Source organism: Crocodylus porosus, unplaced genomic scaffold (assembly GCF_001723895.1).
Source record: "Crocodylus porosus isolate Cpor-Errol unplaced genomic scaffold, CroPor_comp1, whole genome shotgun sequence".
NCBI classification, from domain to species: Eukaryota; Metazoa; Chordata; order Crocodylia; family Crocodylidae; genus Crocodylus; species Crocodylus porosus.
Window position 1 is genome coordinate 1,132,299 of NW_017728935.1, and position 27,140 is coordinate 1,159,438.

Sequence of the window (27,140 nt, forward strand, 5' to 3'; positions counted from 1 at the left end):
GACCTGGGAGGCCCCCTGTACCTTCAGGCTCTGCACACTTACTTCTGCCTAAAGATAGGCACCTTTGCTGTGAATCAGGCAAGCGGTAGCCGTGAAGACGAGCGATGGATGACAGCGCTGGGTGGGGGTCACCATGCCCCATCCTGCAGCTGCATCCTCTGGCTGCTCCAGGGATATGTGCAGGGAGGAAGGCACATGCACGCAGAGGATGAGGCCGCAGGGAAAAGGACTTTCATGCTGGTCTTTCCCCATTCACCTCTTCGGCCTCTCTAGCCTCAGCAGCCGTCTGATGTTACCCAATTGCCCCTGTGCCAACAGGCACGGACGCCACTTGCCGTCCTGACACCAGCCCCGAGGCTGGAAGGGGGTAAGCAGCAAGGAGCAGGGACTGATCCTCCCTTCGCCCGGCCCACCCCAGCACCGGCCATGCCTCAGCCTGGTCCCCCCATCACACCCATCCCCCTGGCCCTGCTAGCTCAGCTGCTGTTTCAGCTTGACTTAGTGCCTTCCTAGGCCAGTGGAGGCACCTGACATCCAACCTGGGTGTCAGATACCTGGTTGCTTTCCAGGGCTTCAGAAATAGCCCTGGGTTCTCTGACAGCCGGCCACCGAGACAAGCCTGCCATTCCAGCTCTCCGCTTCCCCATGTGAGTGGAGGGAAACGTGGGCAAGAGACTGGAGCAGTGGGTCGTCTTCATGTGCCCTCGTGATCCAGCTCGCAGCTGCGTGTGCTAATCTCAGAGCAATGCAACCCCCCCCAGCGGGCTGCGCGTTAGGAGGGTGCCCCGCTCCTGTTCCCAGCAACTATGCTTGTTAAAATCCCAGAAAAAGACGGGGAAATCCTGCAAAGCAGCACATCCCCACAGGCCATAGCTGCCCCTCGGAGGTATAAACGAGAAGTGCCAAGCCAGACTCAATGACACCCTCGTGAGAGCAGCAAACAGCACCTTGCTTTTGGGTCTCTGAGTCTTCATCCCTTGTCTTGGTGGCTCGAAGATCCCTGGGGTGCAGGCCCATCCTATGCATTTGCACAGTACCCAGCACCGTGTCCAGTATCAGGGCCTGTAGGCACAATCAATCACACTGCAAATGATACGTGGCTTCTAATTCTGCTGGAAAGCCGAGGCGGCCTGGATTCCCAAGCGCCTCTGAAAACTCCCAGATTCGGCACAACTGTTTCTGGCAGCAAAGTTCTTCACCGGCTTCTGGGCTTGGAAAAGTGGGGTCTCCTGGGCTCCTTACGCTATGTGTTGTCTGCCTGCCGGGAAGACTGAGTTGCGTTCTGCACACCTAGGTATCCGTAACCCTGCAGGTCACCCATTGCCCTGCTGCAGTCTCTAGACCTAGGCACACTATTCCTAATTATTTCTGCCTAATGATTTAGGACCTGGTGCTGTAGAGAGCAATGAACTGGTGTACAGCCTGACCCAAAGCTTGCTGATATCAGCCAGAGTCTTTCCGTTAACTTCGGTGCCTCAGGCTCACGGTGATCTCTACCGGAAGTCTGCACTGACTGGGATGGGGCCCTAAACATGCTCTCTAGTGATGCGTTGCAGGGTTAAACTCTTAGGGTGACAGTGACCCCTTTACATCAACCCCATGTATCACGAGACTGTGCTTGAGGGTTTAAGGGTGTCTCAGCTTTGCGGGGGTCCTGTGGCATGGGGCCAATTTCATCCTTTGCCGTCAGGGCAACACGATCAATTTAAAATATAACAGCTAGGGAGCCAGCAAAAGAGCAGATGCCTCATGCATGCTCCCTCCCACCCAAGAGAATTCCTTCCAAATCAGCCGCTACCAAATCTAAATGATTTTTTTGCTTTTTGCACCATTTATTCACTTGTTTTCACACGATTCATCTTGGACAATGGAAAAAGACTGATGGGTTTCTCTTTTTTTCCCTAGTTGGCTTCACCTCCTGGCGCAGAGTCTGGGTTGCAAGCACTGCAGGAAACGTTAAGACTTTAACAGAGATTTGTTCTTGCTGTTGAAATGGAAAAGAAGATCACAGGAGCCGTTTCTGCAAAACTCGAAACAAAGGCTAAACACATCTCCCTTTCCCCAAGACAGTCCCTTTGATGCTCCACTGAGAGAGAATATTTTGGGAGTCTTAAGCTCTAATCCTGCAGCTAATTATGCACGTGCCTAGTTTGACTCACGTAAGCAGTCCCAGCGATGCCACTGGAAATTACTCCCAGGAGTAACATGTCTGTGTGCAGGATCAGGGTGATAGTCTTTGAAGAACAAGAACGCACACTTGAAGCTAAACCACTCATTAAACCCTTCTTTACATTGCTGGAGTCCTCTGCTTGTTTTCCCTTGCGATAAGCTGCCTCCCCACCTTGACAGGTCACTGTAGCTCTTGGAGAACACACTCAGCTCACACATGCCTCGGATAGTCAGTGGTACACGTCTGCCACGGACCTACACCGTGACCTGGGCAAGACCCTTCTCTCTGTGCCCTGTCCGCCCTTCCTCTCAGGGGCCGGGGCAGTCTCTCACCGTGCATATGTGCACAGTGCTTAGTGTAACGGGTTTCCGGTCGCGGCTGGGTGGTATCGAAACACAAACAATAAACCCTAAGCGGGAGAATTAACACCTGTCTTGTCGCTGCGTAGAGCTGGAGAAAGGGAGGTCACAACACAGGACATAAGACTGCAGCTGATCAATAGTATGCCTTGGTCGGCACCCTCCTAGTCTCGGTATCCAGATCTCTCCCATCCTTAGTGTGTCCCTGAAACAAGGATGGGAAGAACCGGCATCAGCAGGTGCCTGTACCTCCAGCAAGGGCTCTATAGCACCTGAGTCGTATTTGAAACTGGTGTGAATCAGAAGTAGGCAGAGGACCACAGTGGTGTGAGAGGAGACACCCCCGCTAAAGCCCCAGCCATCCAATGCATAAGCCAGACACTCTCCTTGCCTTGCACTTGTGCCAACTTACCCTGGTGCCAACTGGTGTGAAACACTCCTGCTCTGGTTGAACAATGCGTCGTGCACTCTTCCAGGGTATCAATGAAGAAACAACTTCCGTGACACCGGGGACTCAGCCCCTGCAGCTCTGAAGTCCTTACACCTGCTACACTTCTCCTTCCAAATGCCTTCCCCCAGGGGTCGGAAACTTCTCCCCCAGCTCCAACTCTGCCTCTGATGCTGCAGAGGACAGGTGCCACATTGGAGGCACCCCTGCCAGCAATCTAACCCGTGTTCAGCACGACTGAAACCAGATCTGTCTGATGAAGCAACCAGCTATTAAAATGCATGCGAGGAAAGCTCCCCTGATCCTGTGTCTGCTAAGGCTGACCTGGGGCTGTGAGTTAAGGTCCCGCAGAAGCCACACTGTGAACACAGTGGGCCTTGCTCCTCCTGACAAAGTGGGTTCGGCGGGCAGCTTCGGACTTTGGCATGGAGTCCCCCTTTGGCTGGCAGGGAGGACGACTTAGTAGCAGCCAGTCACCTGGATGGGCCGTAAACCCCTGGCTCCAGGTGACTGCACTGTCCTTGAAACCTCTAACCTGACTCTGACAGGGGCAAGATGAAGGCCAGTCAAGGCAGAAAACTGCACGGAGATAAATGTCCTGGGAGAGTCCCACCTATTAGGCAGCAAGAGGGTGGCTCATAGTGCAGGGGACTGCCCTGTGTTTCCTCAGCATGCTGGCTGCAGTAGTATTGGGTCAGAGCAAGACACAGGGCCTGAGATAGCAGGGAAACAGAGGGAGCTGTTGATGAGAGGAAGAGAAAGTTTAACGGAGGGGACAAAGCCCCTCTTTTTCTCCTTGCTCCCGGGGACCTTGGCATCTGCAATGTAGCACAGCACTGGCCCAGGAGCTAGCCCCCCGGTCTGTACAAGCAATGCTCCTTGTTACTGCTCTCCTGCCTTGCTTTGGGTTGTACCTGTAAAGAGTGCTGCTCGTGGGGCAGCATGGACCAGAGGGCAGCCACAGGCTGGCTTGACCCCCCTGCTCTGCAATGAACCTCCTGGTGACCGAGCCAGGTCGCTCTCCTCTCTGACCTCTGCTTCTTATACCACTTCCTTTTTTGCCTTTCCCATCTGTCGACGCTCAACATCTTCAGGGCAGGGCCTGCCTCCTCGCCACACAACACCCAGAGCAGTGGGGCCCTCATCCTGGCAGGGACCACGAAGAGCATCTCCCAACAACAGGGTGCTGTGCGATCCCAGGGACTCCCAAGGGGCTACTCCTGATTGACACCAGTACCAAGGAGCAAAGGAAGTCCTTCCCTGCCGCATTAATGAGACTTGCATATGGAGCAGCTCACAGATCAGCCAACACGGAGGAGCAGAAAGGAGCTGATCCTTTCTGCTTTTTCTTCCATGGGAGATTTGATGGGGGGAACTTTGCTCACTGCACGCAGCAGGTCACGCGCTCTGCTCGCCACTGGCACAAAACAAGAGAAGCTCCGATTAAGTGGGTGGAAAGGGAATCAGGCCATAACGCATGAAGGCATAGATGCTCACCCCTATTTAGGACACCACCACAGGCTTAGCTTTAAGCATGTGCTCAGACCCCCTGGACTTCAAAGTGACTTTAGCTCAGGCCTACAGCAGAGCATGCACCAACGTGTCCCTGGTAGGGACGTTTCCCTGACATGAAAATTTGGAATGACTAGTGTTGGACTCAGATTCCTGCCCCTCAGGTCTTAAACTGCAAAAAAATGGTTGTGAAATCAGTTAGCCTGCTATCCCCACAGAAACCTAGTTTCCTTAAGATCCCAATGAGAACGGGAATGTTCATTCCAGCGAAATGCTTACAAAAATACAAAATAAACAGATGTACAAAAGGGGAGTTGGGTTCTTCACACCCCCCTGCACAGTCTCCATGAAGGCTCAGAGGGCAGCTGGCATAACACGGGACAGCTTTCCCAAGACAGGCCTCTTGGCAGATAGTTTTGAAAACCAGGTCCCACCATCAGACATTAAAGCCCAAACACGCTGTGGTGCAACTGAGATGCAAATCCCAAATGCTCCAGCTTGTTCTCAACCACGGGAGCCCAAGTTGAACGGATTCTGGCGCTTAGCTGGAGGTGCTGATATGAGCGGCTGAAATGCCAGGCATGGGGGCCCGTGTTTGATATGGAGCTTGTCCTTGATCCTTGGCACAGGAAGAGGTGAAAGGAGGTGAGACCATTTCCAGAGAGGAGTGTGATGTCTGCTAAGGAGACCCTGGGGCTGGTCAGCCACTGCATCCCATGAGAGCACCCCCCTCAGTGCAAGGCAACTGTGCGGCCCTCCCCCTGGGTTTCCCACCTATTCTGCACTGACAGGAAAGACTTGCACTCCACCCAGGCTATTCTTCATCACGGCCCCATTCAGGTACCAGTGTCAGGTGAACACGCGTGCAAAACTCACCGATGGAACATGCAGGTATGTCCTCGACCAGCCACGATTCCTGCCTGTCCCTTGCACCGTGCCTTGAATAACTATCGGCATCCACCACGTGGGATCCCTGTATCTTTGCCGGTGGGAGCAGTAGCTTGCAAAGTGCTGCAATATGAGGATGTGGAGACATGCCTGAGGCTAATGGCATTATGTTGGGGAGTACACAGCACAGCCCCAATGTTCAGCTGTAAATCCAGAAGACAGGATTGATTAGCCCTTGTGAACTACCAGGTGTTGAAGCTAAAGGAAGGACAGCACAAGCACGTCCCCTTCCTGGGAGGGGGCTGACTGACTCCTTGTCTCAGGAAACTGCTTCCTTCCCAGGGCCCAGGACTATATTCAAGGTTTTGTAACACATCCCTGGACCTTTACCATGTGCCACCAGGATCGCCGAAAGGTTCACATTTCAAAAATAGAAAGGGCCAAATGTCTGCTGGTGGAAACGGATACCACTCCACGGGATTCAGTGGAGCCATACCCCTTTGCACCAGAAGAGGATCTGGTCATTTATATAAATTAAATACACACACACATATATCTATATCTCTCTCTCTCTATAGAGAGAGAGATATAGAGATATGTAGATTTAGATACACACACACCCATATATATATATGTGAACCCATTTAAGAAACTTTGGAGACAACATGCTCTGTCTTTTTGAGAGCTATGGAGGCTGTGAAGGCAGCTGTGTTTTCCTCCAACGCCTGATTCACAAATGGAAACAAAATCTCGAAATAAATAACTTAAAAAAAACCACGCGCACACACACACACACACACACACACACACACACACACACAAAACTTTGCGTAGATTGTAAAGTCCGCAGGTGCAGTGTCAGAAAGTCCGCGTGTCCCTGAAGAGATCGAATCGAATGAAAGCCGTAGAAGAAGAAAACGAAAGCCAGCCAAGTGGGTTTCACTTGTGCCACAACTGTTCTCACTTTCTGACCGGAACCACACCGGGTATCCTGTGCCCACTGGGCACAAGCCAACGGCCAGCTAACACAGCCTTGTGCCAATAAATACCCCCCTGCCCAATTCTGCACTCGGCCTGTTAGCTGTTCAATAACCACGGGAGTAAGCGTACGTGTGGTTTGGATAAGCTGGTGTGATGCATACTTTCTGCTCCGTCCCGGTGGCCGGCTCTCCAGGGAGCAGAAACAGCCACGGTCTTCACTTGAGCTCTGGTTCTTCCTTTCTCTGGTGGTTGTTTTCTCTTTTATTATTGCATCCCAGGAATAATTTTTTTGCTGTCCCTGTCTTTAAGGAAAAAAACAAACAAACCTCTCTCTCTCTCCCTCTCAAAGTAAGTTCCCCACAAGCTGGGTTTGATTGCAAGCCCCATGGATACAGAACCATCTTCCTTCGGGGCATAAAGAAAACCTCATTCCCGCAGACTTGTAGAATAATAGAATTACTTTAAATAACAATAATTTAAAAAAAACCCCTCAAACTCAAGAACATGTAAGTTAAAGGCTTCTTCCAAACTCTTATGCTTTTGCCCGTCTTCCCTCCCAGGGCCTCCAGAAGGAGCGAGCAATCTGGGCTCTAACTTCCCATGCTCCTGGTGACACTGAGGAGGCTGGAAGTGAACAGATGGGTGCTGGGGGTTGAGAAAACAGCTGAACCAAACACATGAAGGAATTAAATGGAAGGCTCCAGGTTTCTGCTCCCGCCCCCACCTTCTCAGGAAGAATCGGAGTGCCCCAGGGGCACCGGCAGCGGCCCGGGGAATCAGCTGGGGAGCAACACGTGCTCCAGGAAATAGGTGATGGAGTCCCAGTGCTTCCAGAGGAAGAAGAGGAAGAGGACCAGCAGGGCCGTGCTGAGGATGCGCATGCGGGTCTTCATGAGGGGAGTGATGAAGTTGGCGATGGTGGAGACGAAGACGAGCAGCACGGCCATGAGGGCCAGGATGACGTTGATGAACTTGCCCAGGAGGGCCCGGGCATTGGCGTTCTCCACCCCTTCCAGCTGCACCACCTGCTGCTGCTGCTGCTGGAGCTCCAGCTTAGTGACACGGGTGAGGCAGGACTCCACCGCTTCCTAGGGGAGGGAGAGGCACGGACCAGGGTTAGTTTGGCTGCACGGTGGCGGCGGGGAAGGGGAAGTCAGTGAGCTCCTTTGTGTGCGGTATGAAATGGAGCGACCGCTTTACGTGGGGATGTGCTGTCCCGAGGGGTTGAACCCGGCCTCCTGGGAAGTCGGAGCAGGGGAGGGGCAGCCAGGGTGCCTGGGTTCTGTTCCCGACCCTGTGCATGTTAAAGCACCATGGGTCAAATGCAAAATGCCTCCCTATGCCCACCTGCGAAATGCCAGGCATATTTACCTACCTCACGTGGGGTGTTAATATTTGCAAAATGCTTTGAGATCTTCTGATGAGCCTGAGAAAGCTGGCAATTCTGAGTGGGAGGTGGAGGTTCTACAGCAAGAGGGAGAATATAACGGGGAAAGCAAGGATGGGTCTGTATCTGCTCACACGGGGCCTCACGAGGGTGGGGCTCTTTTACAGCTCTGCACACTAGTATTTGGCCTACTTGGTTTTGAATACGCTCCATTCACTACCTGGTACTTTCTGAAAAGGCTGAATAAACCCAGAGCATCGGCTACAGACAAGCCCACTGGGAAGTTCCCCAGGTTGCCGTGCTGGGCCAGAACACTGCCCAGCTCGCGGGGTGCTGAACAGGTCTGAGATAAACAGTCCTGCATCACGGGGAAGCGTAGAGCCGTGGGGCAGCCCAAACAGAGCACTTCTGACCAGACGCCACGGTGATCGGTGCCTCATAAAGTCCATGCAGACAAACCAGGAGCTGCACAGCTCTCCAGGGCCTCCCTGGTGCTGCCTGTAAGATGTGCACATGGCCCTTATAGAGCTGCCCCAGAAAACGACTGGGGCGCTGCACTTCTGAAACTCAGGCCAAAGCCAGGATCGGGCATTTGCTCCCATCCATCCTCTGCCAGGAGCTGCTTTTGCTCTCCTCATCCTGCTGGGCTTCACAGCCGCTATGCGAGTCATGTTGCCCTTCGTATCACTTTCAGCAACACCCTGTACTCTCCGCTTTCCACTTGTTTCAAGTGCATTTAGTTCACTGAGAACTGGGTGCACTCCGGGCACTTGTTACACCTGGGCCCATCAAACAGCCATCAGGCTGGGGCACGGGGTGGGCACCAAAGGCTCAGGAGCGCATCATCAGGCTCTGCAGCCCCTGGCTGTATTGGGAATATGTTAGTCTGTCCTCTTTTTGCCTCCTCTGGGCTCGCTGCCTATGGAAAGTGCATCCCTGCATGCGTCTCCTCTGGTGGCTGATGAGTGCTCAAAACCAGGATCTTTTCACCCTTCGGACACTAGCTCCATGTCCTGCTGGTGGTGCCCCGCCCCACCCCCCATGTCTTCTCCACCTCATCTGCAGAGGAGGCATTCATCCAGCTGAGCCCAGATGGCACAAAAGCCCTCTGCATACTCATACCTGGATGTCCCGGGCCCTTTCATAGGATTGATAAGCCACTTTCTCCTCCATACTGGCCAGCTCCTGCTTCAGGTTGGTCATCTCATTCTGGTGGAGCTCTGTCAGGTCGTTCAGCTGCTCCTCCAGGCGCTCGTACCTGTGGTGGAGAGAGAGAAAGAGAGGGCGCACTTGGAAGGTGAGAGCACTTGAAAACCATTCCAGCACCTTTGGCTCTTCCGTTCTGGCCTCCTCCCTGGCAGAAGAAGGGCCTATTCCTTGAAGTCCAGGGTCTCAGAGCTCCAGCTCATCAACCTCACTGGTTTCCCAGAGATCTGGGATGTGATGGATGGTATAGAAATGACTCTGGTGTCAAACATACCAGGCAGTTCACATGGCAGGTTCTGGACCTGGTAGGACAGACGGCAGTGCTGTCCAGACCAGCAGTTCAGAAAGAGATAAGACGTTAACAGGACTCCACCTTGCTTCACGCAGGCTGCTGGAGAGCCTTCAGAAGAAAACAGCTCTTCTGCTAACCCTGCGCTGGATTCAAACAACGGAACCAGGCAGGAAAGGCTTTGCAACTCCTCCCCAACAGCCCCCACGGAGCACTGACGTGTGTATGTGCAGAGAGATTTTTCCTTGGCTATTCAGATCTGGAAGCCTGGGATTTTATTTCCATCTCCTCTGTCACTGGCAAGTGGATTCCGGGATATTTTAGGACATTTTCCAGCTACCAAAAGGGGGTTGGAAGACACTTCAAAGTGGTGGGCTGAAGAACAAAAGGAATTCAAATAAACTTGCAAGCACCTATGTCTGCGATGCACACACGCTCACAAGCTCCCGACCTGAGGAGTACCTGGAAACAGCGCTTTGGCTTTTGTCCTGAGCCACAGCACTGAGCAGAGAAACCCGCAGGCAGTGCGTTCCTTGCAAGCCGGGCCTTGTTTGCTATCAGCTGGGGAAGCGTGATGAGGCAGGCACTGCCTAGATTAGCAAGGTGATGCATTTCCTTTCACCTCTTATAAATAGCCCATCGCCTTTCTTCTGAGGGTGATTTGTGGCTGGGAGAGATGACACAGGATTTGCCTGGCCAAGGGCTGCTGGGAGGTCTTTCAGCTGCCTGAACAGTGGGAGATGGGGGCTCTTAAGCCTGCAGGCCACTCCGAACATGCTGGGCTCAGCATAACAATTCCTAATTTGTTCTGTAACAGGACCAGGCTGCCAGGGTCTGGCCTCTCCCCCCCTCTGGTTTACCACGAGGGGTGGAAGACTCCAGATTACACGCAAAGCCTTTCACCCCATGCTTGCCCATTTGAGCCCGGTTTGGGTCCATAACCTCATCATCTAAGCTAGGGGCTTCTTAGCCCCGTTTTTGATCTGTGACCTTTAAAACAGCTGTTAAATGCTCTCAGGATCCTCCAGATCCTCCTGAGCATTTGTAGCTGCAAAGGATGGTGGGATCTGGGTTGAAGCTCTGCCATCTGCTCAGTAAGAGAATATATTTTAATTTACCTCCGCCTGCAAAGCCAATCATATTCCAAAACACCCATTTTTTGTTACTGCAAAGGACACAGCCAAGGGGGCTGGCATCCTTGCTTCCAGCCATTTGTTCTCCACACAAGGAAGCTTAACATTGGAACTGAATCCTTTACCAGTGTCTCCAAGCACTGCGTGTACATCTCTCTGGGCTATGGCTGTGTCTGCACGCAAGCGTTTGTTGTCACAGGGGTGCTGTCATGGGGCCAGGCTGTGTTTGCTATTGCTGGGCTGCTCAGATACACTAGAGCGACCCACCGGGATTTAATTTTGTAGGACTGATCGTGGGCACTGCAGCCGATAGCATCGGTTTGAAACTGGGAACGGGATAGGAAGGTTTTAACGCAGAGAATGGTTCAGGACCGATCTGAAGGGCAGGCAGAGGTGAAGACCCTTTGCTCTGAAACACCAGGGCCTCCCTGTGGGATGAGTCAGGCAGAGATGGGATGGACATGCTCGCACATGGCCGCACTTGGCGGGGCCCTACCTGTACCGCTCCTCTTGCAAGCACTGCGTCATGTAGGTGTAGTCCCTCTGCAGCTGTGCCTTGAGGTCCTCCATTGAGACCTCCAGGTGCGACTGACTGTCCTTAATCTCCCGGAGCTCCTCCAGGATGGTGTCAAAGTTGTTGTGGTGGCTGTCAAGGGTGTTGGACTTGGGGCTCCCCAGTCCGCCAGGCCCGGCCCCCGAGTTGCTGCCCCCCGCCGACCCCGAGGTGGCACTGGAGCACTCGTCGTCACTGCCGTACTTTGGGCTGGACACCAGGGTGGCACTGCCACTCAGGGTCCTCGAGGCCTCCTCGGGGTGCCCGTCATCCAGCGTGTCCTTCAGGTGGGCAATGTTGTCCGCACTGCCGAACTTGTTCCGGATCAGGCTGGCAAACTCCCGGGGCTTGGAGACCACGGCGGTGTGGGTGGCCTGGGACAAACCGGAGAGACTGCCCTTGACGCCTTCCACCACCCCACCCCCAAAGCCGCTGATGCTGGACCGGACGTTGGCTCCTACGTCCTTTAGGCCCTGGTGCATGTCCCGGAAGACATCCTTGGGCTGCCGCGAGGGCCCGTTCTGCTCGATCTCTTTTAGCTTCTTGTGGTAGTGTTCGAGCTTCTTGTGCAGCTGGGCGATGGTCTGGGCAGACTTCTGGTTCTTCTTCTCAAAGACCTGCTTGATGCGGGAGGCCTGCTGCTTGTCGGCATTGTTGGCCAGCTTCAGGTACTCAGCCACGTTGTCGTCTCGCGCCTCCTGCTCGATCTTGATCTGCTCCGTGATCTTGAGGATCTTCTGGTGCAAGTGCTCGATGGCTGCCTTCGTCCTGTGCGGATCCGGGGTGCCATCCGGGACGTCCAAGCAGAAGCTGCCGTCGGCATCGCCGTGACTCACGTTGGAAGGCAAGCTGAGTGTGCTCACATCCCCTTTGTCCAGCTGGAGGCAGAGAAACAGAAGGAGAAATCTGAGCAAGAGGGATCTAAAAACAGTGCACCTGTGGGGCAGAAGGAAGCTCAGATACCACCGTGATGAAAAATGCATAGACAGAATAGACAGAGACTGAGAAGGAGACGAGAGAGAGACAGAAGAAAGACGGTTTGGTGTGATAGGAAGATCGAGCGATAGCTAGAAGCCATTGCTTTCTGGGCTGGTTGGATAAAGTTTCCCGGTTGGATAAAGTTTCCCATCGATAAAATTGCTCCTGGCATCCTAGGAACAAGGCAGTAAGAAGACGCAGCAACAACACCATCACACTAGGGGCTCCTCTTTGGGCTGAGCTGCCGTTCTTGGGGTCAGTTTCTGCTCTGAGATTATCTGCACAGGGGGACTTGCTGTGGACATTGTGCCTGTCCTCAGGTGCTAGGTGAGGTGGGGAGGATTGTATGGGTGTTCCAGGACTTTAACAGACCTACAAATGGAAGGAAATATAACTGAAAAAAGGTATAACCTTCAGGGGATGTCTCAGTCCTACCTTACGCTCGGGACCCCTGTCAGTTCACTATGGAGGAGCTGCTGCTGTGTGGCCTCTTCCTTTAAGGCTGCAATGGGGGGTAAATAATATTTTAAATCACATTAAAATAATAATGTGAATAATTTTATAAAATAGGGGGAAAGAGATGCTCCTAAAGGGGAAGTGATATTGCTCAAAGCCACTCAATCAGTCAGTGGCAAGATGCAGGAACAGAACAGGAAGGTCCTGGCTTGTGGTCCTTTGCCACAGCCACTGAATCACGGTGCTTGAGTCGTCAGACTAAGAAGCTGAAACCAAAACCCAGGCTCACATCTGGCACCGCAACTGGAGAGGGCAGAGATGAAGGGACCAGGCTGTATTTTGGCCAGGGGAGCACGGACAAGAAGGCAAGGTTATACCAGGAAGGAGATGCCAAAGCGGAGCCCGGAGAGTTCCCTCGAACACGAGGATAACAGGAGGTGGAAGACGTACTAAGCCCCTTCCCCATCTAATTCAGATCTTTCCACGTGACAGTCTTTCACCTGAGGACACCAGGTCCCTTTGCAAACATGCTCTGCCCACTTGGGAGGCAGGCGACCGTGTTTGTTTCCCGAGGGAAAAACTGAGACGCAGCAAGGAATCTGCAAGGAATTGCCCAGCTCGCCACTGCGGACCCTCGCACGCAACTTGCAGGCATCGAGCCAGACACCCCGAGACCACGCCATCAGTAAACGCAGGGGAGGGGAGGGCACTGCCAACGCCCTGGCACTGCAGGGACAAGGAAGGAGCTGGTTCATGCCCACTGCGTCCAAGGCAGAGGACCGCACCCCACATTACAAAGAAAGGCAAGAACACCGCGGCCCGTCCCAGCCTGACAAATTCCTCCCTGACCCCAAATTCTGCAATCGGTTTGGCCCTGAGTTGAAGTGTCCCAGTCTATCAGGAGAAGGTGAACCCCTGCCCTCCCACCCCAGAAGCCAAGCAGTGCACTGGGGAGAGAGCGCTACTCCTTCACACCATTTCTGGGTGCAAGGCTGGCCCCACTGATGTCAGCAGGAATTTGACGCCCGTACTGCCAGGATTATATACTATGCTTTCCTTTCCCACATCCAGCCTGCTCTGCTTTGCTCTCGGTGAGCAGACCAGTCGCATAACACCCCCATTGTCAGCACTGGTATCGTGTCACATCAGCATCCCCCAGACGGCACTGTGGGCCACACAGCGCTTGGAGCTGTACAAACACCGACCCTGGGCCCGAATACCTAAAGGCCCAAGGCGGGCAGATGTTGTTTCATCCGCTGGGCACTGCAGCACACACGGAGATGATGTGACTTGCCCTGGGCATATTCTGGATGTGGAAGGCAGGACACTGAAGTCCCAGTGGTGCCTTAACCACACACTGATTCCCCTCCCAACCCCTTCACAAACCTTCGGTGTCCCCATGAGCGTCGGGCACGCCGTCCCTCCCGGGACCGTGCCGTGCGCTGGCAGAACCAGCAGCTCCTGGGTTCAGTCTACGCTGCTCAGCCTTTCCCTCGTACCTTCCACTTTCCATCCAGCTGCACTGCTCTCTTCCGTCTCATGGTAATTTAAGTTTCGTTGCCAAACAGGGGTGATGAGTCCAGATAAAACCAGAGCGCCGAGGGAGCGCGGTCTGGGTGCGTGAATGCAGCCGGAGGCCCGGCCAGGCTGCTCTTATCTTTCTGTTTCAGATGTCGTATTGTAGGATGGGGCGGAGGGAAAGAAAGGAAAAGGGGAAAAACGCAACCCACACACAACTGTGGCCAGAGCTGCAAACTTGCCTCATCCTTATTAGATCAGCACACTGGGAAAAAAAAAACACAACACAAACCCATGCAGACTTTTCACCCGGCACTACCAGGCTATTCTTAGCTGTTTGGTGACTCCAGGCCTGCTTCAGGCCCAGAGCTGAAGCTGGGCTGAACCCCTGTCTCTTATCGACTGGCGGGCATTGGATGCTGCAGGAAATGGATGTTTTCAGCTGTACACTTCTGTAGACAGCAAGGATAAAAGCGAGTCCGGAGGGAAAGCAAACAGCCCGAGACGCGGCCCCGGCAGGGCTAAAACAGGAAGGCAAAGGGAGCCTGTCCACTGGAGAAGCGGTTCAGCTCTGTTTCCGTGAAATGCACCACTCCGGCACGGACCGGGGCAGCGAAGTTCCCCTTTCTGGTGGGCTGACTGCCCGGCCTCAAACAGGAGGGAAACAGTTTCTGGAAAAGCCTTCTCAGAAGCTGAACGCCAAGTTATGGGCGCCAGCGTTAGATGGCTCTGGGAACCCTCTTGCTGCAACGTGCCGAGATTCTGCAGACGGAGGTACTGGAAGCTGGGAAGGGAAACTGGCTGAGTCCCAAACGTCTTGGAGCCGAATCCTCGCCCACCTAATTCAATGGGTCGCTGGTAGCTTAAAGCAGCCGAGGGTCTCACCCTGCGCTAACAGGGATGCTTGGGGAAAGCAAGAAGCTGCAAAAGCAGGGGAAAATGGACTAGGTGCTCCGAGCAGTGTGAGCTAATGCTCAGTGTGCACAGGGGTTCATTCCAGCTGGGGCCACCGCCGCGGACGCTGATGCCGCGGGTCTCTTAGGCCAGCCCGTTCTCCTGGAGTCCCTACAGGCCACCGGCAAGAGCGCCGGCCTCTGCGGGAGCCCTTCTGGTCACTTCTGCAGGGGAGCGTGGATGGCTTCCACTGCTCTGGGCCCTGCCTTGCGGTGCTGAGACCGGAGAGCTGAAGCCAACTCAATTCACTTGAAAGCTGCTTGGACTTCTGCCCCCACGTAGACAGCAACAGGCAGCTGGTCCCCAAGGAGAGGCAAGGACCTGACAGAGCTGGTCCCAGTTGTACTTAGCAGGGTTAAACCCAACCCAGCTTAGCTCAACCGGTGCAAACACCTGCATGCCCCTTTCTTCACGGAGCAGCGCGGCACTGGAGAGATGAAGCAGGGCAATTCCCAAGTGGAGAAAAGGCTGCGCGATCCCTGTGGCCTCGTCCAGAGGAAAAGCCACTGGCATTTGAGATCTCTCTAATCTCTGCACACTCGCATGTTCCCCTCCTGTGTGTGCGTGTGAGCCACAGTGAAGACTGAGGCTCTGTCTAGCGCCTTCTGATCGGGAAATCGAGGCGGCGCCGCAGTCCGGGACCCTTTTCTTTCAGCTACATCCTTGCATCTGAGCTATACAGCCAGGCAGCAGCAGCACTGGCTAACGGGAGATCAAAGCAGCCTGTGGCTTGCCTCACATGCCTTATTCAAGCTTGCCACTTCAGCAAAGACTGGCTGGGAAGGGGGAGACTCCACCCAGGGTCTCTGCTCCAGAACGCCCCAGTTTCTTTGTAAGCAACCGCATCCCGGGTGGTTTGTGTCGAGCAGCTGGGTCACCTGGGATCCCTGCATTACTGAGCAAGGCAGAAAGCTTTATGGGGCAATCAGAGCCGTGCCTGTTTAGAGCAGCACAAAGGCAACAATCCTGGAGGGGGAAGCATAGCCAGGAATACCCCTGCTCCCTGCCTCTTCCCCTTCCTCGCCCCAGGCCGGAGCTGGGATGCTCTAAGTGGGTAGGGGGGCACCGGGCAGTGGAGGCTGCATTTGTTCCGCTGTCCTCTCCCACACGCGTGCTGCATGTGCTAGATGGTCACGTGAAGCTTTAGTCCTTAGCTCCCACGTGGCATCTCCCATGCACTGGCTTAAAACTGGAGGGCAGCTCCCGTGCTCGGTTAGCCCATGCCCCAGCAAAGGCAGGCTTTGCATTGCTCAACTAACAGAGACAGTCGTTTCCTCCACCTGACCTGCGAAGGACACCCAGATAGGCTGCTCACGGTGCCTGCAAGCCCCTATGCATCACTTGCCTTGTTGCTGCAAAGCAGCTTGTCTTGGTACACAAGAGAGGGGAAGCAACCAGTGCCCAGGGCTGTCCAGAGGTAAGTGAGGTGGCTCCTTCCTTTGTTAGCGGGTGAAGAAACTTTGCCTGGCAGTTTGGCCACCAGCCCCGGACTCAGGAGTTGGGTGTTCACTTCCCTGGGCTGCCTCACTCCCCCTGAGACAGGGGGCAAGTCACCTGGCATGTCCATACCACTCCAGGACAGCGTGGGGGAGTGCCACAGGCCTGCCCGCTCTGCACGTGCTTCCCCTGAAAGAGATGCCGCACGGGCTTGCTTCGTGAGAGGCAGGTGCGTGCCAGCTGTGTCCAAGTGAGCGAGGTGACTGACATGGACCGGTGCCAGCCCTAAGATGGCTACAGCACACCCGTTTTGGGGGGCAGCACTTCTGATCACTGGCCTCAGACAGAGCACACATGCCCATAGCCTCTCTGGCATGGTTACGTTCCCTGTCAGCACCATGTGAATACCAGCACTTCCCCAGGGGATAAAGGCAGCAAAGACTGGGAGCTGCTCAGCTGTCGCTGTAATGGAGCCGTGTAAATACACACGGCCGGAGGATCTGGGACAAGCATCAGATAAACAAACGCGAGATCCAGTTGACCTCAGAACTTAATCTTCCCACTGGCAACACACGAACACGTGTGCACATGCGTGGACACTCGTACACATCTGTCCCCCATCGTTTCACCTGGATCACACGCACAACTCCCTGTCTGGCGTGTGAGCAAACCCAGGAGCCAACAGCAGGACAGACGCGGTGAGCGAGGACAGCTGCTTTCGGCTGGCGTGGCTTTGCAGACACGAGGCGTGGGGGCTCCTGCGTGCGGGAAAGACAAATGCTGCGTGTTATGTAGTCGGGCTAAAAGGAAAAGCGTAGAAGTATCAGCAATGGGACAAGACGTTCAAGGCCACACTGTTCCAACACCAGGAGGATCTGCCATAAAATGGGAATATATTACTATCTGAAGTGCAGTCATCATCGAGGCCCTGATACAAAGCCTGGGGACCCCTGGGAGCTGTAAGGTCTCCGCAGCTCTGAAAGGTCAGGATACTTTTCAGAGCAACCTGCTTTTTAAGACCCTTGTTGTAACTGTGACGGCGTGAGAGCAGAGGGAGAGAAGCTGGGTTAGGGAGGTGAGATGCTACCTTTTATTGGACCAACTTACAGAGTGCGAGAGACGAGCTTTTAGGCATCAAGTTCCCATCACCAGGTCTGAGAAAGAAGCAGCCACAGTCCCAGCTAAGCTAGGCAGACTGGGGCGTGTGGCTGACGATGGCCCTGTGACAGGTAAGCACATGCTTCTTCTGGCCTGTGCGTTTGGTAGAAGAGGTCAGGAAGTGGCCCAAACCCAGCCCCTGCCAGGAGACAAGCCATGGGGTACAGAGCACCTTACCTTCGGTACCTGGGGTCTCCTGGCTCTTACGTGGCTTATGTGAAATAGGTTCAGTCCAACTTCTCCACCACCAACTACTACTGGGCCCAACCCTGAGCAACCTCAATTCAGCTCAGTCCAACCTCAGTCGCACAGGAGAGGGCCCGCTGCCCTAGAGGGACCTGCAAGGGGCTTTCCCAGGGCACAGCTGAGGTGCACGGGTGGTGGGAACCTGGGAAAAACCCGCCTTGCTTCCACGCCTGCTGCAGGCTGCCAGCAGCCGAAGAGCGGACGCCAATCTCTGGCAGTGCCAGCGCAGCCTCTCTCCGGTGCATGCAACTAAGAAACGCAGGTGCAGGGCAACCCACAGGGAGATGCAATCTGGTTATTGCTTTCCAAGCAAAGGAATAATGCAGCTTTCAGCATTTGTGGGGGGTGCCATTTAAATCGGAGCAACCAAAACACTTTCTCTAGAGCAGGGAAACCTCAACCCCAAATTAAACTGCTATTCGTTTCCCAGTATGTCCTTCCCACGGAGGGGGTTTATTTGGGGGGGTGGGGAAGGTGATAGCCCGTTCCCTTGGTGATTCTATGGGATGCAGGAGGGGAATGATTCTTATCAACAGAGTTTGATCCAGGAGGGCTGAGTTTGGCTAACGGCTGGATCTAATAAGCTGAATAAGCAGTACTTAAAAAGCAGCTATCTGGAAGCACAATTATGCAACACTGATTTATTATCATCCACGGAGGTTGCAGTTCTGACCCAAAGGATCTGGGCTGATACGTTTGAGCAGGCAGGGCTGTTCTGGGCTCTGAAGTGAGTCCTCTGGCAATTCGGGACCTCCCGGCACTGTGTGTCCACTGCCCGATGGGCTCCCAAACCTAGCAGTCTGGGGTTTGCTGTACAATGAGGACACATTTAAAAAAGTCTATGAAACAACGGAGATACGGTTCAATAAGTGGCCCATCGTTAGAAGGCTGCTTGTTACTGTGGTTTATAACCACCTGGAACCGTCACCCGATGGGCTTTTAATTGCTGGTAACTCATACTCACCCACGTCTGTACTATATTCCTACTGTCCATTAGCTCTAGCTTATTAGAAAGCTAAGTATATGGCTAATTAACGTGGCTTCTAATGTCTCAATATGAATTCTTTATAAGTTCTTCATGGACTGTTGACCTGAAGTGCGACTGTGGTTTGATGAGTGACCAAAGATGGAAAAGGATCCGTTAAAAAGAGTCACGTCTATTTTGAACCACGGAAAATGAAGTACATCAAGCAGCTCAAAGGTATGGGGAAACGGTCTGTGTGTGGAGCACCAGCATGGCACGCTATGATAGTGCCCAGCGTAACTGGGGAAGCAATGTGAGGGACAGTCAGAAGACGGATGGAAGACCCCTCAGGAGAACGTGGCAAAGAGGTCTGATAATAGCATTAGTTCATTCAAATAAGACTGGCTGTATTATCCACAGCATAGTGGATTGTCGAGGTTGCACAAAGGAGCGGGCAGCCTGGTGGGCATGGAGAAGGCAAGAGATACAGATCCCCCTCGGCCCACCCACACCTTAAATCTGCCTCTTCTCTGCCCATCATCTCTGAGGCTGCGCTATATTTAAAGGTGGCTCAGGACATTGTGCGGCTGCGCACAACACTCAGCAAGGCGGAGGGCGCTGGGGGCTTGTAGCTACCCCCTACCAGAAAGCTCAGTGTCACCTCAAATCAGCATCAAAACTCATCTGTACCTGGCTTGGCAAGTGCTGCTGAACTGATCTGATGTGTGTCTCTTTAGACCCTGCAAGAGCAAAGAGAGAGACCTGCCGTGAGTGCTGGGTTCAGGGTTGTTGGGTCTACGCTGTACGGGGACGGGTCCCTGCAGGGGTCTGCTCCTCCCTTCCCCCATTCCTTGACTAGTTGGTGATGCCTGTCCAGGAGCAATGGAGTGCCTCTGAGCCCCCAAGGCGACTGTGCATAGCTACCCATGGACAGCCGGTGAGTGCAGCGTGGAGCCCTTGGGGGGAGGGCAGAATACGAGACCCCTGTAACTACTGCTGATGGGACGGGAAGAGGTCGCTTTTCATGTACTAACTCAAAAATGCTTAGCTGCTTCCTCGCACCTCTTGTCTGACGGCTCTGAGCACTGCTCACACGTTATTAATGACTGCAACTGCCCCGTCAGTTAGACAGTTATGATTCCCTCCGTGTTACAGTTACTGACACAGAGACTTACCCAGGGGAAAGAAGTGACAACACACTGGCAATAGAGCCTGGGTGTCCTGACTCTTAGGCCATCCATTGCTCTGATCACATATAGCATGGTCTCCTTGCAGACCTGAGAACACAACCAGGACACTTTGCTCCTCGTGCCCTGTTCTAGCTCCTGCACCACCTCCCCTCCCGGAGCCGTGAACAGAGCCCAGGAGTCCGACTTGCAGGTCCCCCTCCTGTAAGCTGCTCTCCTTCACAGTCAGGAACAGACATGAAAACACCCCGACCCTCACCCCTACTACTCTAACCTCTGAGCTCCCTGCTTTCCCTCCTGTGCTCAAAGTACATCACTGATGACCACAGCCTTGCCTAGAGTACCAGATCACGTTGCAAAGAAAGATTAACAAGTAAGGCGGTAGCCTGGTTCTTCTGCACTCCACCAGCCTGAAAATCCTCCTTGTAGTGAATCTAGCGCAGAAATGAAGGATTGCACGTGAAATCAAAGCTTTCCTCCACTGTCCCAGAAACATAAAAGGCAGTGGACTGTATTTACGTGGGGAAGCCTGTCTCCGTTCTGCAGCCAGCATTCAGAAACGTAACCAGGGACCCCCGCTGCAGAGCTGTGCTGCTTTATAATTAACCTTCCCTTGATATTATTTTAAGACCAACAGGTACCGCAACCTACCTCCAACCTGAGCAGGACGCAGGACCCCCAAAGGCTAGTCCATGTGGGCTGTTCTGCTGCCTCTCCCCAGACAATCTGATCTAGACCGTGAACATGCCGACGCCAACCTGACACATCGCGCTATGAGGAGCTCTCCTCTCCCTGCCATGTGGAGAAGGGCTGGCTTTGAGGAGCATGCCTATCTGATTACCTGTAGAGTTTAGGGAGAGCAGGAAGAAACCAAGTCTCCAGGAAGGGCTATACGGCAAAGATCTGATACTGCTCAAAGCTGGCTTCCTAGGGAGTGACCAGAGGATGTAGCGTGGGGACCAGGGGGTTTTGGCTGCGTCAGGACAAATAAGCCTGTTTTATTCTATGTTACTTCAATGTTCCAGTTATTGCATTGCTTATGGGCTGAGGCAGACAGATCACCTGAGCTATTGTCCCTGAGCTTATATTACCCCTTGCACAATACTGAGATTTAACATAGTGTGTATTGCCCTCATCTTTTATTATAGCCATTACTGCAGCACCCTGCAGCCTCAGTCACAGCCCAGGGCCCTGCTGTGCTAGGTGCTGTACAAACACAGAGTGGGAAGAGCATACCCCGAGGAGCTTCCAGTTTAAATAACCTTGAGAAACCCTAATGGTGGACATGGATGCCCTGGACTTGGGGGAAATGCGGAGCCAGACCCAACCTTCAAGTTTGCAGCCTCTCCCCACATCTGTCCTGGCCTGAATGAAACCCCGCTGCTCCTGAACTATCAGCCTCTGGACTTTGGTAAAGCGTGGCTCCAGGCTGATAGCTGCAGTCCACATCTCTAACAGACACAGTCAGGGGCAGGATAAAGCAGATTAGCTCCACTGAGGCCAATCCGGGTTGTACTGCAGAGCTGGCTCCTAGGTTGAGTTATACAGTTCCTTTTGCTTTGGGTGACGCGGCTGTTGGGTTTCATGCTTGGCATTCCCTAGTACATGGGCACTGCAGTCAAATCGCCATAATAACTTCGAAGCAGAAGGTAATACTCCTCCAGGGTGCACTGTGCACCTGTTCTACCCTTTGGTCTGAGGTTTTGTAGGCAGCTTCCATGTCGGGTCTTCCCTAACCTGACACACACAGCTCTGTCACAGGCAGGGGAAGTGACCCAAAGCCAATGCTCGGTGGACATAACGCACAGAAACGTACAGCCCTCACCCCGGAGGATGGACAGGCCAAGAGAGAAAGTCGAGGCCAGCCCCTCAGCTGACGTGAACTGGAACGAAATCCGTGGAACTGCCAACCACGGAGCCACGAATCGGTGCAACCCGTCCCAGCCGAAACCCTCCCGCTCCTTGGAAGTGCAGGTCTGAGTCTCGGCACAGCTTACTGGGAGCTTTGCCTTTCGAGATGTGAGCCATTCAAGCCCTGTGTCCAATTTGCTCATGCCTTAAGGATCCCAGAGGGCTTCTGTGCGAGTATCCCAGTGCTCTTGGCCAGCGCCGTATCCTGGGGGGCTACCACTTCCACTCTGGCTGGCTGCTCTCAGCCATGCTCTGCATTCACATCTTGCCATGCTCTTTGGCACAGATCTGGACATTTTAGAAGCAAATAGAATAATAATAATAATTTTGGAAGAGATGTGAACCTCTCAAGCTTCATGGCACAGGCTGACCTCTGACTACCAGGGGCCAGAAAGGAGCATTCCCTGGATGCAGGGGGTCACATACCCGATCACATAGGATTCTCGCACGGGAAATCTACTGCGGCGGTAGTCGATATGGGACCACGGAGGATGCTTGCCCCTTCTTCTGAGGCATCAGGGGCTGGCCAGTCACAGACAGCAATGTACTGGGTGGGTCTGGGTCTGGTCCCATTTCTAAGCCCCTAGATGACAAGTGGCATAGAAATGCAGAATGTGATAACTGCTGCTCGTGTGCACTGATAGAGCTTCAGAGGCTGTGGTGATGGGTGCGGCAGAAACACCTCCTGTGCCCAGATGGCCAAAGTGATTCTGCAACCAGGGAATGGCCAAGTAACACAGGGCCTCGCACTTTGTCTGACATAAAAAACCCCTACAAAATCCAGCCAGGGGCAAAAAAAAGCCCGATAACAATAAAGTGAGTGACCAAAAAAAAAAAAAAAAAGAAAAAGCCCCTAACCAACCGCTTGTGTCAGGATGAGTTAGTGTCTCTTCTTGCTCTGTGTAGTGGGAAAGAACTGGGTCTTGCTTGCTGAGGAGATGCCAAAATGTTCTCTCTGCAAAGTACAAAGGCGATGATTGCGGAGACGGGCTTAGGCTCCCAGGAGCTATTGCTGTCACAGGAGACCGTGGTAATGCATGCAAAATAAACCTAGTCCATGTATCAGATCAGTTTGACATGCTTTATGCCTCATTTTGTCCTGCTTGCACCGCAGCTTGTTTTACCCATTTACAATTAAAAAAGAAAATAAATCAGATGTCAGAAGTTTGAGGAAACCGGTTCCGATTCTGACACCGCATATACCGGCGGAGGCCTGGAGTAACTCCCATCAAGCCCAGTGCATGAGATCAGCTCCACTGCAGTAAAGGATGGAGATGAAGTAAAACCCACTGACCAAGATGAAAGAATGACTGATGAGGATGGGTGTCCCATAGCTTTTGGGCAGCCAACCGGAGACACGTGACAGGCCTGGTTTTCAATGGGTGGGCGCTAGGCACTTCTTGGAAAACAAATCCAGTTCTGAACATCCCCAAACCTTGTGAGAAATCAGATTCTAGCCCGGTTCCTAAATCAAACGCCACATGCAAACCTGCCTGGATTCTGGGTTGTCCGAAACCTCAAATCAATTGAACACAATAGATCAGGAGCATTTACGTAGTCTTAGCATGCCGGCAACAAAAACAAAGAGTTCAATTCCAGTTCTTCAGTTAAAAGAAGGCAAGGAGAGAGAGCAGCTTGCAAGATGTTTTCAACACCCATTTAATTGTACAGTCCAAACCGATGAGCTGATCTTGACCCAGATGCATGTTTAATGGAGAAAACCAAGTCATTTCCCATAGAGCTGATGCAAGCAGACGTGCCCAGAGAGACTAGTTCAAACTCCGACTTCTCAAGTCATCACTTAAGCTGCTGTAACATACTGATTTGCACTGCAACATCAGGATGCTGAGCATGAATTTTTTGCTTTGCGGCCCTCATGGGACAGCTAAAACTGGTGGTAATACTACGGAAGACTTCCAAGGTGGATTAAATATCCAGGTTCAATTACTTCGTGGTCACTGGGGCTCGCCTGTTCTAGATGTAAACTGCCTCCTGCTTACAGTAGGTCTTAAAAAAGCAAGGTTTCGAGTTTGTGCTTTACTAGAAGACGTGGTGGTCCAGGGCATGTGGTAGCTAGGAGAGCTAGGCAAGCTCTCCTAGGTGAGTCAGGAGAGCTAGGTGCTGTTTCCAGCTTTGACGTGAGCAGGCCAAGTGTTATTGGGTAAGTGATGCCCCTTCTGGTATCGCAGTGTCCCTCTGTGTAGACAGAGGGCTGTGATGGTCCTTACCCCCTTTGGAGAAGTGTTGTGTGTTGTGACATCTCTCTTCTGTTCAGGGAATGGAAGACATTAGACCTCGTTCTAGGCCATGCTAAGAGAGAGACCCTCAATGAGTTTAGCACCAAACCATTCTCTCCAGTGCTCTGGGGGCTTATTTCTATCTACCCCACAGTTGTCTTTCGCCCATATCTTCATCCCTGTGTGCTGGGACCACAGGCTCCCCAAATAATCCTGCACAGCAGAAATACCTTGGTCCCTGGCGGAGTTTGGGGTAGAAAGAACAAGAGACATGCACTCCCTGGCAAGTCTGGGTCAAAGGCTTGTGTATGCGATGCCCGCATTATTCAATGGAGGGACTGCATGCAAAGTGAAGATAAGTTCCCATTGCAAGGCAGGAAGCAGACACAGACGCAGCAGGCCAGTTGTCAGGCCGTGCAGAGCCCAAAATAAATTTCCATACATCGTCTGCAACCTTCAGCCTGATGAAGCCAGTTCCTCTCTTCCTTCTACGAGGTGCCCCCGTGCGGCACTGACATACTGTGCATCTCACAACCTTTGAGGCTGATTCTGCCTAGCCTGAGAGGAAGCGAAGCCCTCCAGCCAGCTCATCCTTGCAAAGACCAGCCAAGGTAGAGGGACCCAAACTGCTCGCTGATCGAGCCAGGAGACGTAACCAGAAAAGAATGACCCATACGGCGGCTCCCTGTATAAAAGGGAGTTGTCCTCTGCATTCACAGAGCAGAGATGTGGATGCTTTGCTCTTCCCCAGCCCTTCATCTTGCTAGCTAACCTGTGCTCTGATTTGCACGTACAATACTGTTGTCCCTGCAAAACCGAGTGCTGTCTGCATGCCTTGGCAGCACATCCATGGGGCAGCGGTTCTGAAAGGATTCGTATCTAAATGATGGAGTTCCCAATGCAGAGACCCCCATTAGTGGTAAATCTACCGGTCAATATGAAACAGCATGGACCAGTGCCCCAGACCCACCCAGAACAACACGCAGGTGCCTGCTCCGTGTTGCACAGATGTGTGCAACACGTGGGGAAGAAGCTGCAGGGACCAAGGCACCGTTACCAGAACACACTGGCTGACTGTGCAACCCCACTGTGCGCGAGCAGCTCACACTACATCTGGAAGGAGGCACCAGAGACGTACACTGATTTCTTTAATGTGCAGCAACGAGTGTCTGCAAGCACTTTGCTGGCAGAGGAGCTCCTGCATTCCCCAGGAGGATGCTACCACTCCACCCACCCTCCAAACTCCCTTTCTAAGTTAGGGCAGGACTTGGTCCTTCAGGTAGCAACCTCCCTTGTCAAATGCCCCAAATCTGGGAGCTGTCGAACCTCAGCCCAAACACTGTGTTAGCAGGTCTCGGCCGTCGCCTTTCATTTCATAGTTTGTTTGATTTCCCCCAGTGCGGAAGTGAAGGAACTGGCCTGAGAACGTGCACAAACCCCATCTCCGCGAGGGGGACCAGGAGCTAAAGGCCGTGCTTGACAGCAGTGCTGACAGGCTGGTGTCCTCCGTCACAGGGGTTCGATGCATGTTTCAAACATGCAGTCATGAGACTACAACGCAGGCCAGAATCACGGTCCCTGGAGGGCAACTTCGAGGCACAGAGTCCAGGTCTCCTGTCCCCCTTTCCTGTGCTCTAACCACTGAGCCACCTCTCTGCCATCTCTGACGACTTGTCTAGAGGCGACACTCTGACAGCAGACCCAGCCTGTGGGATGGGGAAAGCAGACTGCATCAGATGCTACCCAAGGGCCTCGGCCATGCCTCTGGCTGGCAGATCTAACCCGCCAGCTAGAAAGCTTTAGGAACGTTTCTCAAGTCTAGCAGCAGGAGGGAGCTTTTCTGAGCAGCTCAGCTCCCATTTCGGCAGGTTTCTGGCTGGGGGCTCAGCATGTTGGGGGCAGGTTGCTAGTGCCCCGTGGAAAATCTGGCCCTAAGCTCTTTCAAAAGTCTGCCTTCGGTGTCTAAAATAAACGAGGGGTCACCCAGAAGGTGGCACAAACACACCCAGAGGGTCTGAGACTCTGCCAGCCAGAGCAAGCAAAAGTCCTGGAGGCTGCCAGGGACCTTCCTCAGAGCTGCCAATCCCGGCGGCAGGGCTCAGCAGAAAGGTAGGAGTTTCTTGTTTAGCTCAGCTACAAAAGCCACGCGTGCTATTTGAAAAGGTAAAAACCAACATAGTTCAGCAGCGGAGTGGATGCCAGGAGCGCGCCCCATCAAGGTGAGAATGCCCCCTTTAGAGGCACGGACAACTCAAGACCAAGGTACCGATACATGCACCGATCTGCCAGTTCACCCACTCCCACACATCACTCATACTAACCCATCAGCAACCTCTCAGCCCCCGTGCCCAAAGTCACTGAAATACACCTGAAAGACCACAGCCAGGATCCTTACAGACCCTTGAAAACCGAGCCAGCCCCCATAGTCGTCTGACTGTCCATATTAGTGCCAGGTTAGTCCCAAGCATTCGTCCCTGGAAATCCTGGCTTTGCTGAAGCCTAGAAGCAGGCAGGAGGAGGTAGGGGAGAGGGAGGTACTTACAAAGACTCCCAGTAGGGAGTTAAATAGCAAAATCCTTTTCCCTGGACAGGAGTCGGAAGAATGCATTTCCGGCATGGGGCCGCTCGAGTCGCTTCTGCAAAGCGTCTGGCCGGGGATCCTTGTACAGGCAAAGTCTTCTCCCTCTGTCATGGCTGCAGTCAAGGATTAGAAGGGTGAGTCGCGGTACAGATGCTGTATGCCTAAAACAGGGGAGAGCCGTGTGTGCAGAGCCTGCTCTACAGGGAACTGAAGCGTCTAGCAGCCAGCTAGCACAATCTGGTGCCAGGGAGAAGCGAGGAGACCCGGAGGCAGCGTGTGCAGGCGGGGTGCTGGAGGGGACACTCCATCTCTAGCTTTTGCTTTCCCAACCGCCGGCGGAGAACCAATACCAGCATCCACCCGGCTTTGTCTGACTGCGCTGGCCTCTCGCAGCAAAAAAGCAGCTTAAGAAATACACAAGAAATCCAATGATGTTTGACAGTGCGGCTACCGGAGATGTAACGGGATAATCTGGCATCACTCAAAGCTTTCAGTACGACATATCCACAGGCGGCAAAGTAAGACCAAGCTCCCATGTGGCACTTTACAAAAGGGGATGAACTGAGCCTCGCAGCCTGAAGGGAAGG

The 27,140-nt window shown here is 53.3% G+C and overlaps 1 protein-coding gene and 1 long non-coding RNA gene across 3 annotated transcripts in view; both read right to left on the minus strand.

Moving 5' to 3' along the window:
• Positions 1-1,808: 1,808 nt before the first annotated feature.
• Positions 1,809-4,218, minus strand: LOC109317741. The gene is made up of 2 exons (XR_002103110.1): positions 2,942-4,218; positions 1,809-1,944 (listed from the first exon to the last, which is right to left on the minus strand). It is a non-coding gene; the product is annotated as an uncharacterized LOC109317741 (long non-coding RNA).
• Positions 4,219-6,601: 2,383 nt separating this feature from the next.
• The window catches only part of TMCC2 (transmembrane and coiled-coil domain family 2), a 59,078-nt gene continuing 38,539 nt past the window's right edge, over positions 6,602-27,140 (minus strand). Inside the window, exons 1-4 of one of the 2 annotated variants that reach the window (XM_019546566.1) lie at positions 13,747-14,871; positions 10,870-11,804; positions 8,868-9,003; positions 6,602-7,446 (exon numbers count right to left, since the gene is read on the minus strand). In XM_019546566.1, the coding sequence (XP_019402111.1) occupies positions 7,135-7,446; positions 8,868-9,003; positions 10,870-11,804; positions 13,747-13,761 (1,398 nt within the window). In that variant the 5' untranslated portion in view covers positions 13,762-14,871 and the 3' untranslated portion in view covers positions 6,602-7,134. Of the gene's footprint in view, positions 7,447-8,867; positions 9,004-10,869; positions 11,805-13,746; positions 14,872-27,140 lie in introns of those variants that run through there. The other variant, XM_019546565.1, reaches the window with a different exon arrangement.